Source organism: Lolium perenne, chromosome 6 (genome assembly GCF_019359855.2).
Source record: "Lolium perenne isolate Kyuss_39 chromosome 6, Kyuss_2.0, whole genome shotgun sequence".
Taxonomy (NCBI): domain Eukaryota; kingdom Viridiplantae; phylum Streptophyta; class Magnoliopsida; order Poales; family Poaceae; genus Lolium; species Lolium perenne.
In genome coordinates, this window is record NC_067249.2 from 171,297,391 (window position 1) to 171,313,718 (window position 16,328).

General features: G+C 42.5%; 1 protein-coding gene across 1 annotated transcript; it reads right to left on the minus strand.

Annotated features, from left to right (window-relative positions):
• Window positions 1–13,671: 13,671 nt before the first annotated feature.
• LOC127309465 (uncharacterized) lies at window positions 13,672–15,270 on the minus strand. Its single transcript, XM_051340321.2, has one exon. The coding sequence runs from the start codon at window positions 15,254–15,256 to the stop codon at window positions 13,697–13,699; it is 1,560 nt and encodes a 519-aa protein (XP_051196281.1). The 5' UTR covers window positions 15,257–15,270; the 3' UTR covers window positions 13,672–13,696.
• Window positions 15,271–16,328: the final 1,058 nt, after the last annotated feature.

Here is a 16,328-nt window from a genome sequence, read left to right on the forward strand (position 1 = left end):
TCCATCTTAGAAGCAAACACTTGTGTTAACTGTGCATTGATTCTTACATACTTGCATATTTGCATTCATCATATTACTTTGCATTGACAATTATCCATGAGATATACATGTTACAAGTTGAAAGCAACCGCTGAAACTTATTCTTCCTTTGTGTTGCTTCAATGCCTTTACTTTGAATTTATTGCTTTATGAGTTAACTCTTATGCAAGACTTATTGATGCTTGTCTTGAAAGTACTATTCATGAAAAGTCTTTGCTATATGATTCAGTTGTTTACTCATTGTCTTTACCATTGCTTCGAATCGCTGCATTCATTACATATGCTTACAATAGTATTGATCAAGATTATGATAGCATGTCACTTCAGAAATTATCTTTGTTATCGTTTACCTACTCGAGGACGAGTAGGAACTAAGCTTGGGGATGCTTGATACGTCTCAAACGTATCTATAATTTCTTATGTTCCATGCTACTTTATTGATGATACTCACATGTTTTATACATACTTTATGTCATATTTATGCATTTTCCGGCACTAACCTGTTAACAAGATGCCGAAGAGCCAGTTGTTGTTTTCTGCTGTTTTTGGTTTCAGAAATCCTAGTAAGGAAATATTCTCGGAATTGGACGAAATCAACGCCCAGGGTCTTATTTTTCCACGAAGCTTCCAGAAGTCCGAAAGGGAAACGAAGTGGGGCGACGAGGCGGCGACACGTCAGGCCGCGCGGCCCTGTTGTGTGGGCCCCTCGTGACGCCCCCTGACCTACCCTTCCGCCTACATATAGTCTTCGTCGAGAAAACCCCAGTACCGAGAGCCACGATATGGAAAACCTTCCAGAGACGCCGCCGCCGCCAATCCCATCTCGGGGGATTCAGGAGATCGCCTCCGGCACCCTGCCGGAGAGGGGAATCATCTCCCGGAGGACTCTTCACCGCCATGGTCACCTCCGGAGTGATGTGTGAGTAGTTCACCCCTGGACTATGGGTCCATAGCAGTAGCTAGATGGTTGTCTTCTCCTCATGTGCTATCATTGTTATATCTTGTGAGCTGCCTATCATGATCAAGATCATCTATTTGTAATGCTACATGTTGCGTTTGTTGGGATCCGATGAATATGGAATACTATGTTATGTTGATTATCAATCTATCATCAATGTGTTGTTTATGATCTTGCATGCTCTCCGTTGCTAGTAGAGGCTCTGGCCAAGTCGTTACTTGTAACTCCAAGAGGGAGTATTTATGCTCGATAGTGGGTTCATGCCTCCATTAAATCTGGGACAGTGACAGAAAGTTCTAAGGCTGTGGATGTGTTGTTGCCACTAGGGATAAAACATCAATGCTATATCTAAGGATATTTGTGTTGATTACATTACGCACCATACTTAATGCAATTGTCTGTTGTTTGCAACATAATACTGGAAGGGGTGCGGACGCTAACCCGAAGGTGGACTTTTTAGGCATAGATGCATGCTGGATAGCGGTCTATGTACTTTGTCATAATGCCCAATTGAATTTCACACTACTCATCATAATATGTATGTGCATTGTCATGCCATCTTTATTTTTCAATTGCCCAACTGTAATTTGTTCACCCAACATGCTATTTCTTATTGGAGAGACACCACTAGTGAACTGTGGACCCCGGTCCATTCTTTACATTGAATACAATCTTCTGCAATACTCGTTCTTACTGTTCTCTGCAAACATCATCATCCACACTATACATCTTATCCTTTCTTACAACAAGCCGGTGAGATTGACAACCTCACTGTCACGTTGGGGCAAAGTATTTTGGTTGTGTTGTGCAGGTTCCACGTTGGCGCCGGAATCCCTGGTGTTGCGCCGCACTACACTCCGCCGCCATCAACCTTCAACGTGCTTCTTGGCTCCTACTGGTTCGATAAACCTTGGTTTCTTACTGAGGGAAAACTTGCTGCTGTACGCATCACACCTTCCTCTTTGGGTTCCCAACGGACGCGTGCTGTACGCGTATCATGCACCGTGTGGGTCTCTTAGGCTATATTTCACATAATACTTATTCACTGGGTTATGATTTGGGTTGGATGTCTCTATGAAATTGTGGTGTGTTAGTACCTCCTATGAATGCTCACAGTGACAGCGTGGGGTGTTCATTAGTACTTGGGAATACATCTTTAAGGTTTGCCTACATGATGAATTAGTGTTCGTTATCTTGCCAGAGAGTAATTCAGAATAGCACAGTGAAGTGCTTATTTATATTCAATTATGATTGCAATGTTGAGAGTGTCCACTAGTGAAAGTATGATCCCTAGGCCTTGTTTCCGAACATCGAATCTCCGTTTATTTACTGTTCTATTGCATGTTTGCTTGTTGCCATATTTATTTCAGATTGCTATTACCACTCATATTCATCCATACCACTTGCATTTTACTATCTCTTCGCCGAAATAGTGCACCTATACATCTGCCAAGTGTATTAGGTGTGTTGGGGACACAAGAGACGTCTTGTATCGTGATTGCAGGGTTGCTTGAGAGGGATATCTTTGACCTCTTCCTCCCTGAGTTCGATAAAACCTTGGGTGATCCACTTAAGGGAAAACTTGCTGCTGTTCTACAAACCTCTGCTCTTGGAGGCCCAACACTGTCTACAGGAAAAGAAGCCAACAGTAGACAGCAACCACTTTCTAGTTTTTTCATTCCTATGATGGATACAATATTCATCTTCGATTTGATTAATTCCACAAGGTCTATGCATTCCACAAAAATTAGCATGCTTATAAGAAATAGAATTTTCATAAGTTTGGGCATGTTTATTGCAATCATTAATAACAGTTTCATCCTTCATGCAAGTGTCTTTAAAAGGTTCATGATACTTATCAAAATTCTTCCTACGCAATTCAAAATGAGAGGCAAAAGCTTTATAAAGATTTGCAACAACTTGAGAGTCAAGACCATAAGTAGCACTCATATTTCGAAATTTATCAGTATTCATAAAAGTTTCAATGCATTCATAATCATAATTTATACCTGACTCTCTACCTTTGTTGTTCTCCCATTCTTCAGTATTCTCCTGAATTCTTTCAAGAAGATCCCACCTAGCTTCAACCTCCTTGCTTGTGAAAGATCCCTCCAAACAGGCATCTAGTAGTCCTTGTGGTGTCCTGAAAGCCTTGCATAAAAATTATTAATAATAACATTACGGGGGAGCTCATGAATGGGACATTTGAGCATTAGTGACTTCAATCTCCCCCATGCTTGGGAAATACTCTCTCCATCACGAGGATAAAAGTTATAAATGTAATTCCTATCAATATGCACTTCACGAGGAGGATAAAATTTAGAATAAAAGAGAGGTACAATTTCCTCCCAACCAAGAGAATGCCCATCCTTCAGCAGTTTATACCAATGCGCCGCTTTACCAGACAGCGACATAGAGAATAGTTTCTTCCTCACTTCATCCATAGAGATACCTGCGCACTTGAATAACCCGCATAATTCATGCAAAAACAGTAAATGATCTCCAGGATGAACAGTTCCATCCCCTTCATAGCGGCTATCCATAACACGTTCAATAATTTTCATGGGTATCTTGAAAGGAAAACTTTCAGTAGGTGGATTTAAAATATCACAAGCATCATTAGAGTTATCGCATATGGGAGATAAAGTATTATCAGAGCAAAAAAATTCCCCTAAAGATGGGAAGCTAAAAAGATCATAAAAACTAGCTTCCCCAAGCTTAGACTTTTCCATAACATTAGCAATAATTGCGTTCATACTAATAACATTGCTACTAGCATGCAAATAAGGTTCCATAGGTTTTTAAATTTTCGCATCAAACAATTCATGTCTTAACTCAGGAAATAGATTAAAAAGCTCACTGTTGTTTTCCATTATGCCTAACTAGTGAAAAATAAAAACAAGAACCAAAAAGATGCAATTGCAGGATCTAAAGGAAATAGCTTCGAGCACCCACACACCGGCAACAGTGCTAGGAAATAGCTTAGTAGTCGGAGGATGTTAATACCTTTTACCTTATTTCCCCGGCAACGACGCCAGAAAATAGCTTGATGTCTACGCACGCTTCTATTCCTGTAGACAGTGTTGGGCCTCCAAGAGCAGAGGTTTGTAGAACAGCAGCAAGTTTCCCTTAAGTGAATCACCCAAGGTTTATCGAACTCACGAAGGTAGAGGTCAAAGATATCCCTCTCAAGCAACCCTGCAATTACGATACAAGAAGTCTCTTGTGTCCCCAACACACCTAATACACTTGTCAGATGTATAGGTGCACTAGTTCGGCGAAGAGATTGTAAAATACAAGTAATATGGATGATTGTAAGTAGTAATTGCAATCTGAAACAAAGATGGTAGCAAGCAAACATGTAACAGAACAGTAAATAAACGGTGATTCGATATTTGGAAACAAGTCCTAGGGATCATACTTTCACCAGTGGACACTCTCAACATTGCAATCATAATTGAATATAAATATAAGCACTTCATCATACTACTCTCTTATTGGATAGAGAACTCAAATTCATTGGGCAAGTGTGCAAAAGCACACCTCAAAGGCGTATTCCCAAGTACTAATAAACACCCCACACCGTCACCGTGAGCATTCATAGGAGGTACTAACACACCACAATTCATAAGGGAGTTACACACGGCGCACACACTGTCACCATTACACCGAGGTCACAGTAACCCCAAAGTTCACATAATTAAGCACTTGAATAGCATATGACATTGAGATTACAAAGCTCATCATATGGATCTCAATCATGTAAGGCAGCTCATGAGATCATTGTATTGAAGTACATGGGAGAGAGAGATGAACCACATAGCTACCGGTAGAGCCCTCAGCCTCTGGGGAGAACTACTCCCTCCTCATCATAGGAGACAGCAACGACGATGAAGATGGCGGTGGTGTCGATGGAGATGACTTCGGGGGCAATTCCCCGTCCCGGCAGGGTGCCGGAACAGAGACTTCTGTCCCCCGAAATGGAGTTTCGCGATGGCGGCGGCGTCCCTGGAGTCTTTCCGGAGTTTCGTCAATCGGTATCAAACTTTTAGGTCACGAGGGCTTATATAGGCGAAGAGGCGGAGTCGGAGGGGCCACGGGGCCCCCTCCCCATAGGCTGGCGCGGCCAGGGGGCCACCCGCGCCGCCATATGGTGTGGGCCCCCTGCTGCCCGCCTCCGACTCTCCTTCGGTGTTCTGGAACCTTCCGGGGAAAATAAGATATTTGGTCTTTGTTTCGTCGAATTTCGAGAATATTGCCCGAACAGCCTTTCTGGAACCAAAAACAACAGAAAACAGGAACTGGCACTGTGGCATCTTGTTGATAGGTTAGTTCCGGAAAATGCATAAAAACATTATAAAGTGTGAGCAAAACATGTATAGAGAATTGGAAGAAAGTCATAAAAAGCTCTCGGGCTCTCATGATGATCTCCTAATCTCCTATAATGGGATAAATTTAGCTCGTGAGGCTAGTATCACTAAGTTAACATCTTGTGAGCGTCATGTGGAAATTAGCACAACCTCTACTCAAAATGCTATATTGCCTTGTGCTAGTCCTAGTAATCCATCTAGTCAAACTATTAATACACATTGTGTTGGATTACTTGCTTTGCCTTGTTGCTCTAACAATAAAGCTTCTACTTCCTCTAGTCCTTGCATTTCTACTAACCATGTAGAGGAAACCAAAGAGCTCGAGGCCTAAGTCCTTTCTTTGAAGAAAGACTTGGAAAAGATTCATGAAGGGAAATCCGCACTTGACAAGATGTTGAGTGTGCAACAATCCCCCAATGACAAGAGTGGACTTGGATTCAACTCCAATAACAAGAACAAGTCCAATAGCAAGAGAAACAAGAAGAAGGGCCAAGAACAAGTCAAGGATCCGGCCAAGTTTGTTTGCTTCAAGTGCAAGGTTGAAGGGCACCATGTTAGATCATGCCCATTGAATAAGAAGAAGCACTTGAGTGAGAAGCAACAAGGGAAACAGCCACAAGGTCAAGCTCAAGCTCAAGCTCAAGCTCGACCTCAATTTGAAAATAGTCCACTTCCCAAGGAGAATCAAGCTAAAGCTCCCCAAGTCAAGAAATCAACAAAGAAGAAGAAGGGGAGCACATGTTGCTATGTTTGCCGTGAGAAGGGGCACTTTGCCTCTTCATGCTTAAACGGTACCTTATCTAACCCTGTAATTATTGATGGTAATTATTTTCTTGGGAAGGATAAGGATGGAAATATGTTTGCCAAGTTTATTGGAACTCAAAGTGGTGTCAAGAAAAGAACCATCTAGGTTTCCAAGCCTATTGTGACTAACCTCTTAGGACCCAACTTTGTTGGGGATCAACAAGCTCAAACTTGATCAATAGGTGTATGTGGAGGGAATTGGAGACTTGGCTACTTCATGAAGAATTAAGGGATCTTCATATATTATATTTTTATCAAGCCAAGTCATAAGTATTATCATATATATCTTATAACCAATGTTCCTCTTTGCGGTAACTTGTACTTCAACTCTTCATATTAATTGTAAGTTACTTGCCCCTTCGCATGTTTGGTTTTGTACCAAATGTTTTTGTATGTGTTGGGTCTCACTTTCCTATCTTGTGTATTCAAGTATGTTTGTTTGACTCATCATTTACTTGAGTATTGTTTTTATCCTAATGCATATTGACGATATCCTATTTGGCTCTCTTTGAGTGATTAATGGAACATCCCATTTTGGGGGAGTGATATGCCTTGTGCATCTCTCTTTCTTTAAAATATGTGTACATGGGTACCACCACTTAGTATTGATATTGCAAGATTATCTAGTTACTATGTGGTGTGTTATACTCATGATAAATTCAAATTCTAAATATCCATTAATCATCTCTAATGATTTTTAATTGCCTCTTGATTAGAAGAAATATCTTATCACATTATGGGGGAGTAATATGTCTTGTACATATCACAAGTCTAGAAAATGTGAACGTATGAGGTTATGCCACTTATAGTTGATTCTCTTAATTATCTTGTTCCTAGGTGGCATGTTTGCTCAAACAAGCTTCGCTTTTATTAAAAAGCTTTTATTACTCATCTTATGGGTTCTTGTTTGAGTAAGAAATTATTGGTGCGGGTTTTTCTCAAATACATATCTCTATATACTATTTGGGACACAATTTGCTTCAAGTTATTCTAATCATTGTTGTGCGTGATTGTTTGACTAGTTGAAGCAATCAAGAATCTGCATCTTTTATTGCTTGCTTTATTTGTTGAAGCTTACCTCACCATGTTATGTTTATGCAATATTTGATCCTCAATATAGTTTGACTTCCTTCAAGTATTCTTCATTGGATATGTGCATTTGATTCCACTCAAATTATGAGAAGTGCACACCTTTGGGAGGAACTCACATTATATTGGCTTTCTAATTTTTCACCCATTTTGGCACTTGTTGCCAATGGGGGAGAAGTGTTGTACCTCTCATGCATTTCATATTTATATGTCTTGCATGGTTGTATATGTATAGTGGAAACTATCCCAAAAGTTAATCTTGACAATGTATGCAATGAATTCATGTTCATCACACGTGCATACATTGTGGGGGAGTTTTCTCTATATATGTTGGTTCTACTCACATCCCTTGCATTAGTTGTAGTTGTGTGAGTAGAGCTGGTTTTGACATGGGATAGTAGCCTCATGTTACTTGACCATATCAAATACAACCTCTTGTATACAACTTATTCTCGGATAAGTTGCATACTTGTTTCTAATATTAATTATATAAACCCTTTTATGGTGGTTTCATAAATTACCAAAATGGGGGAGATTGTAAGGGTGTATTGCCCTTATGTGTGGTTTTGGTAATTAATGACAACCCCTATGGACTAATGTTTTCATTGAGTTTGTATGAAGGAATATTCCACAAGAAATACTTGTACTCCATGTGTTGGATTCAAGTATGGATGCCATGAAGATAAAAGATATACCTTGAGTATTGACATCAGGATCGTCGATTTGAAGACATATATGTGATATGATCAAGAAGAAGAAATGAAGATGGAGTTCTTATGTGGAACTCAATATTAGCCATGCTCTAGCTTATGGAGATTGAATATTCCATAAGTAATACTTGTAGTCCATGTGTTGGATTCAATTATGGATGCCATGAAGATAAAAGATATACCTTGAGTATTGGCATCAAGATCATCGATTTGAAGACATATATGTGATATGATCAATAAGAAGAAATGAAGATGGAGTTCTTATGTGGAACTCAATATTAGCCATGCTCTAGCTTATGTGTTAAGCAATGAATAATTAAAATCTTGAGTGCTTGATTCCAAGTGAAGAATTCAAGATATGGCTCTAAGTCAGTGTCATGAGAGTATCATAAGTTGAGCTATGGTTGACTAAGATTTAGAGCATGCAAAAAATGAAGAGTTCTTTATACACCTCAAGATAGTATGATAGAGCATGAGAAGATACAAAGTTGACCAATATGAAGAGTGAGGAATAGATTCAAGTTTGGTCAACACATGAAGCATAAAGAATGTGCCACATGAAGTCATGTGGTATAGTAAGCTTTGTCAATTATGCTTTATGAAATAACCCACTATATGTGTGCCTTTGTGTTTTCTATATGGGTTAAGTATCTTTCCATGACCGTGTATCAAAAGTGAAATTTAATATAGCCCATGCAAGGATGAGATCAAGTGGTGATCATCATCAAGGTTAAGTTTGGCAAGTTCAAGATGAGCATCTCAAAAGGATAATATGCTTGAAGCTTTTCCGTCCCATTGGTGATAATGGACATGTTAAGATGTGCATTGATACGTCTCAAACGTATCTATAATTTCTTATGTTCCATGTTAGTTTTATGACAATACTCACATGTTTTATATACACATTATATCGTTTTTATGCATTTTCCGGAACTAACCTATTAACAAGATGCCGAAGTGCCAGTTCCAGTTTTCTGCTGTTTTTGGTTCCAGAAAGGCTGTTCGGGCAATATTCTCGGAATTCGACGAAACAAAAGCCCACGATCTTATATTTCACGGAGGGTTCCGGAACACCGAAGAGGAGTCAAGGAAGGGCAGCAGGGGACCCACACCATATGGCGGCGTGGGTGGCCCCCTGGCCGCGCCGACCTATGGGGAGGGAGCCCCCTGGCTCCTCCGACTCCGCCTCTTCGCCTATATAATCCCTCGCGACGTAAAAACCCTACATCAATTGATGAAACTCCAGAAAGACTCCAGGGACGCCGCCGCCATCGCGAAACTCCGTTTCGGGGGACAGAAGCCTCTGTTCCGGCACGCCGCCGGGACGGGGAATTGCCCCCGGAGTCATCTCCATCGACACCACCGCCATCTTCATCGCCGTTGCTGTCTCCCATGATGAGGAGGGAGTAGTTCTCCCCCGAGGCTGAGGGCTCTACCGGTAGCTATGTGGTTCATCTCTCTCTCCCATGGTGTGATCTTTATGTGATCATGAGATTTGTATCACTATTAATCTATGTGCTACTCTAGTGATGTTATTAAAGTAGTCTATTCCTCCTCCATGATCTAAAGTTGACAGTGTGTGCATCATGTAGTACTTGGCGTAGGTTATGATTGTAATCTCTTGTAGATTATGAAGTTAACTATTACTATGATAGTATTGATGTGATCTATTCCCCTTTCATAGCTATTGGTGACAGTGTGTATGCTATGTTAGTACTCGGTCTAAATTGCAACGGTCTATTATGCACTCTAGAGGTTACTTTAATATGAACTCCGGACGTTGTGGAGCTTGTTTACTCCGGGTTGAGGTGTGCTTTTGTAGCCCTACACAATGAATGGTGTTTGTTATCCAACAAGAGAGTGTTAAGAGTAGCATTTATTTATTCAGTTATGTGATCATTGTTGAGAGTGTCCACTAGTGAAAGTATGATCCCTAGGCCTTATTTCTAAGCATTGAAACACCGTTTCCAACAAGTTATGCTACATGTTCGCTTGCTGCCATCTTTATTTCAGATTGCAATTACTACCTACAATCATCCATATTACTTGTATTTCACTATCTCTTCGCCGAACTAGTGCACCTATACATCTGACAAGTGTATTAGGTGTGTTGGGGACACAAGAGACTTCTTGTATCGTAATTGCAGGGTTGCTTGAGAGGGATATCTTTGACCTCTACCTCCCTGAGTTCGATAAACCTTGGGTGATTCACTTAAGGGAAACTTGCTGCTGTTCTACAAACCTCTGCTCTTGGAGGCCCAACACTGTCTACAAGAATAGAAGCGTGCGTAGACATCATGCATCAATGGAGCTTTCCCATCATGGTGTATGTGGGAGCATTCGTGAGTCTTCACAAAGCAACAATGATCAAGTGAGGCTTTCCGGCTTGAGTGGAGCTTGAAGAGTTATCATCAAGATCAAGCGGGGTGCGCAAGAAAAAGGTATGGCCTTGCTAGGTTTTCCTTTTACCGATCTCAAGGAGGTTGTTGGGAAACCGGGTTATAGGATAGATAGTTGCACTATCAAGAGGGGCTTTCGGTTGGGTAACTTGATCACATCGTCTTAGGGAACTCAACCCTTTTCATGCTTTGCATTACAAAAATCTTGTTTCCTCTTGGTGTTTCTCTGTGTGAGGTTCTTGATCTTGTTGCTATCTTTTCAACAAGCCCAAGTTCATCGAAAAAGGAATCAGCATGCATCTTCTATCGCATTTTCATGTTTGGAGGTTTTATCGGTTTGATGTTTTGTAGATAGGCCAAACCTTTTATATTATTTTTATTACTCAATGGTTGTACTATGATTTTTCTATGCATAATGTTGTAGATCTCATTTTCGTGATTCCAACGAGCCCAAGATCACCGAAATTGGAGTCCGGATGCAAAAGTTGTCACATTTTCGGCGTCTGGCTCGGCATGCCGAGTGCTGCTGCCGGGTAGGTCGGCAGCCAGCCCGGCAGGGGCCGGGTCCAGTGCCGAGTGGCTCGATTTGTGTCCCAAACGGTCATATTTTGATGAGATATAAAATGAGCCTTCTTCCCCATTGTTCTTGGGGTTATTAGGCATGTTTTTTACCACCATTTTTGACCTTCTTGAGCTTCCTTCCCCTCCCATTCCTCCCATTATTCTTACATATTGTTGAGGGGTTTGGAAGAGGAGATCTAGATCTACAACCTCCGCCAATCTATCCTCCCTTCTAAGTGAGGGAACTCTTGGGATCTAGATCTTGGAGTCATTTGTTGATTTCCTCCATTGTTTTTCCTCTCTAATTCCATCCTAGCATGTGTTACTGTGGTGGGATTTGAGTGTGAATGATTTGAACACCTTTGGTGTTCTTGCTTTGCATCATTGAATAGTGTTGAGCTCTTCACCACGATTAGTTCGAGTGAGAGACCTTGAACTTGTTACTCTTGAAGGGTGACCTCCTAGTAGGCTTGGTTGGTCTCTCGGTGACCTCTTCGTGGAAGGTTTTGAAGGGGCCCGGGCTTCTACTTCGTGGAGCTTGTGAATTGGTTGTGGAGCTTGCCATCTCCGGAGTTGAGGAAAAGCTAGCCATAAGGAAAGGGCTATTCCTTCGTGGGATAGGCTCGGAGAAGAAGGTGAGCCTTTGTGGCGTTGGGAAATCCTTGGTGGGACCCCCACCTCTTCAAACGTGACGTACCTTCTTGCAAAGGAAGGGAACATGGGAATACATCTTCGTCTCCGTGTGCCTCGCTAATTTCTGTACTCGAGCTTACTTTCCTTTGTGATAGCCATCGAGTTTGAAGTATTTATCATATCTTGATATCACTTGTTGCTCAAACATATATTGTGCCTATCTTGCTTAGCTCTAGTTGTTGTTATTGCACTTGGTTGAACTTAGAATATTTAGGGTTTGTGCTTCTATTAGTTTAATTCCATATTCTTACAAGCCAAATTCGTAAGAATTTTTAAAACGCCTATTCACCCCCCCCCCCTCTAGGCGACATCTCGTCCTTTCATGTTGTCATCATGGAATATTTATTTTTTGTCCATGATGAAGTCAGAGGCGGATTATAGCATGGAAGACGAGATATGAGGACTAGTGTTGATGGTTCGAGGCTTTGCGTCGATGGTTCACTTGCTGGGTGTCATGGGATTCGTAGCAGCGGCATGCAAGTAGGGGCGTCATTACAAGTCTTTACTTTTAGGGGGAATGTCCAAGCTCTGGCCTTATTTGAGGGCAAAGATTTTCTTCATAGTGAAAACCTTATATCTATGATTGGGCAGTGACGATGCTTGTACACTATTTCTTTCTTGGAGGCATTGTTTTTGAAAAACTTGGATTTCAGGTGATGTCTTGGCGTTGTTTGTGCTGCTCCTGCGAGGACTGGAACACTGTAGAGACTTTACTTTTTTTTAGCTTTTTCTTCTCTTTTCTGTTGTGTGCATCCATATTTGCACATGGTATTGCGTTATTGCAGAGGTTGAGTGTAATTAGTATCTTTGTGACATATTTCCTTTATTGAAAAAATGATACAAGGATAACGTGATTGATATCAGCAGACCATGCAAAAAATACTAAAAATACTTTTCTAAATGGAGGATAGTGTGATTCATAGTCCCTATTCGTTGAAATGAAGGGAGAAAAAGAAGCATAATGCCATGGACATGAGAACAAGGTGCAATCAAACAAAAAACAAATAAAATTTTATTAGGAGAAGGAATGCTTGGGCGTTTGAGTTACCTTTCTATTTTTTCCACTCCTTGGTGAAATTTGAAAGTCATGTTTTTCGGAACGTGTGGTACAAGGACTCACGGATCGTGATGTAAATTACATTTTAGTAGCACAATTGATTTTATGTTCACCTATCAGAGTGGGCATGTGACATACGCCGGAATGAAATCGATGTTGTTGTCTTAGGGCATGTACAGCGGCGATCGCTTACCGGGGCGCTTAAATTTGTTTGGACGAGTCAGTTACCACATGGGCAAGCGCCCGCCGACAGGCAGTTTTTATTTGCAAGCAAAATTGTAGCGCCCGGCGTCTACTTATTCATCGATGCTAGAAAAATGACAAGAAAATATGTGATGGAAACTGACAAAACGTCTGGGATTTATTTCCTAGTGCCTCGTCGCTTGGCATTGTACATGCCCTTATAAGTTATAATTCAGGAAGGAGCATACCCCTTTTCTAAATTCCAAAATTGGGTGAAATTATTGGTTCATGTAAAAACTTGTTTGTAAGTACATTATTTTTTCTCGTGTTTAGATTAACCAAATACATCACACTTGCAGTTCTTGATAAACCAAAGAACTTTGAACTTGCGGTGTGTCAGACTTTAGAAAAAAAATCTTGGCGCCGCAGCTGCTCATGAAACCATTGGTGTGGCTATATATTGGACTATCATGTTTGTGCATGGTGCCATGAACTTATGGTAGATTGGGGATGTGGTTTGCCATGTCAGATTACTTACCTCCGTTTTTATGAGTAAAACACATGTTTTTGACTAAACGATTTAATCAACAATATCTCAAATTACACAATTGAAATACTTCGTACATTTTTTGTATATACATGTATTAATTTTTTATCAAACACAAATCTTAAAAAGGGTGAGCGCCCTTGTTCATTAAAATGGAGGCAAGGATAATACGATTGACAGCACGCACTGCAAGTAAAGAAGAAATCAATACGAAAAAGTAAACTAATTTTATTAAACGGAAAGAAGTACGATAATGCGATTCATCATGGCCTCTAAGAACTACGGCTCAGCTATCCAGCACAACCGTGACGGTATCTCGATTGAGATTGAGATCTTCAAACGAGGACGCACCGTCGTCGCGCAGCTCCTCAAAGGTCCGGCCAGTCATCCTCATGATCCGGAATGCCTGATCCGTCCCGGCCTGCTCACGAACAACTGAGCTGCAGTAGGCGAAGAGCACCGCGACCGCCCGCGTGCTCCCGAATTCCTTGGTGACGATGTTGCCCGTATGGAACCGTACCCTCATCTTGCAGACCGCCTCTCCTTCCATAGGCTTCCCATCATCGATGGTCACCGCAGGAGCCTCGGTCTTGTCAGCCTCAGGCAACGGTGCGGCCGGAGCCTCCTCGATCTTGCCAACGACCTTGGGCAACGGTGCCGCCGGTGCAGCAACCGGTTCTTGAGGGGTTGCTGCTGCTATGGGTCGGACGACGATCCTGGGTTTGGAGAGCGTGCTAGGCTTGGACTCGGTGTACTTGCCGATGCTTGTCAGGAAATCGTCAGGTTGCTGGACGATGCCGCACCACTTAGCCAGCAGCTGCCCGGTGATGGGGTCCAGAACAAGCACGGCCGGCAGCTGGTCGTCTTGGAGCTTGTAGAAGCAGCACACTTTGCCCGCCTCGTCGCCGGACCTCCCGGTCTTCTGCAGTAGGGAGAAGACGAAGCTGTCCTTGATCACCTGGGCGACCACCTCGTTGGACCATAGGTCCCGGTTGTGCAGGTGCGAGGCGAAGAGGCCGCTGAGCTGTATGTTGATCAGCAGCCACTGGTCCTTCCTCGCCGCGTGCACCTTGGCGTCGTGGAAGCTTCCCTGGAACATTATCTCGTACGGAGGCCGGAACAGATCGTCGAGGGTCCTGTCGGTCCGAGACCGAGGCGGCGGCTGCCCATCCAACGCCTCCATGTGGTCGGTCTCCGCCGCATCTAGGTAGTCTCCGTCGTCTTGATCATCGTCGCTGTACTCGTAATCGTCCTCCGTGCCGCCGTACCCGTCGTCTTCTTCCTCCATCTCCATGCTTTTGGTGCCATCGTCTTCTTCCATCGGCTCCTTATCGTCGTTTTTCACATCATCTTCTTCGGCTTCCTTCGCTGGTTCGTCTTCCTCCACGATTTTGGTTTCTTCCTTCTCATATGTGCTGGTGTCACCATCAGATTCCCACCCGGTCTCCTTAATTTCCGGCATAGATGCATCGTCCACGAACACAGGCACCGGATAAACCGGCGTTCGAGACGGCGGCTCCCGGTTCACGCTCCATATGGATGGGGCGGCGCGGGCAGTACTGGAACCGGGGCCGTAGAAGTCCTCGTGCTGGTACAGCCTGTCGGAGCGGGCGGGGATGGGATCACGCACCGTATCATCGTGCGTCGTCTCGGAGCGGACTGGGATCGGATCCACCACGGGATGATCGGGTGCCCCACCGACGGCGCCGACGGTGAAATAAAGGTTGATGGCGGCCTCGAGACGCCAACTGCAGGAAGCGAGGTGACGCACGGCGATCGACCGGGGCTTGCACGACGTTACCTCCATGAAACAGTCGACGATGGCTTCTCTCGCGCCGCCCTCCATCTTCACGGCCGGTATCGCGCAGATGACTACTAGTTTCTAGGGCTAGGGCTCCCCGTTTCCTCGTTTGGTATACCGTGATTATGCAGCGGCCTACGCGCTTATATTGCTCGCGATTGACCTGCCGAGACGGAGTAACAGAAGGTCCCGGGTATTCTGACTGGATTTTGTTTCTTTCCAATTATTAACCGAGTACAATTAGGGGTTAGTTTGCGCTACCACCGATTGGTGACAGTTCACCTCGTGGGCTGCCTAGATCTTGCGCCAAATATTATCTCAGGCCCATTGCGCCAAATATTACCGATCGGTGGGCTTGCCCAACCACGCAGAAGGTTTTTTCCCTGTTTTCTACTTTATTTATTTATTTATTTATTTTTCTTTTCCTCCATGATTGCATCAATTTGTTATTTAATGTTTAAATAAATAGTTTGTATATATATGAATATATATTTTTTAGATGGCATGTTTTTGACACGTATGAACACATTTTGTGATGAATCTAAACAATATCTATTATACTCCCTCTGATTCATATTAATTGACTCCAATATGGATGTATCTAGAACTAAAATGTGTCTAGATACATTCATATTAGAGTCAATTAATATGAACCGGAGGGAGTATTGAAGTTAGGGATGGTGTATACTTTGACATCAAATATTGGAGCAATCACAACCGTCAAAAACATCCAGCGAAACTTTGGAAAAATCAACATCATCTGATCACATGCATGGTTTGTACAAGTAGGTAATTATGGAGTTCAATGACGAGATCGCCACAATCACGGGAAAGCAAACAGGAGAGTACCAATCAGGGTCATTTATACATGGAAAGCAATAACTAAGTTTACTAGCGCAGAGATTTGCCACCACTTCAAATAAAAGGGGAAAGCACATATCAAGTACATGAATTTCTTTCCAAATCGTGCATGATCTGATCATGGCAGCTGCTATATTCTTCTACAGCAGGTTCATCTCCTAGGAACACGAATAAGAACGCTCAAGTGCAAACGAACTTATGTAATATCTTCTTAATGCACCAATGAAAAATAATGAGAAGCTCTGAGCAGTATCAT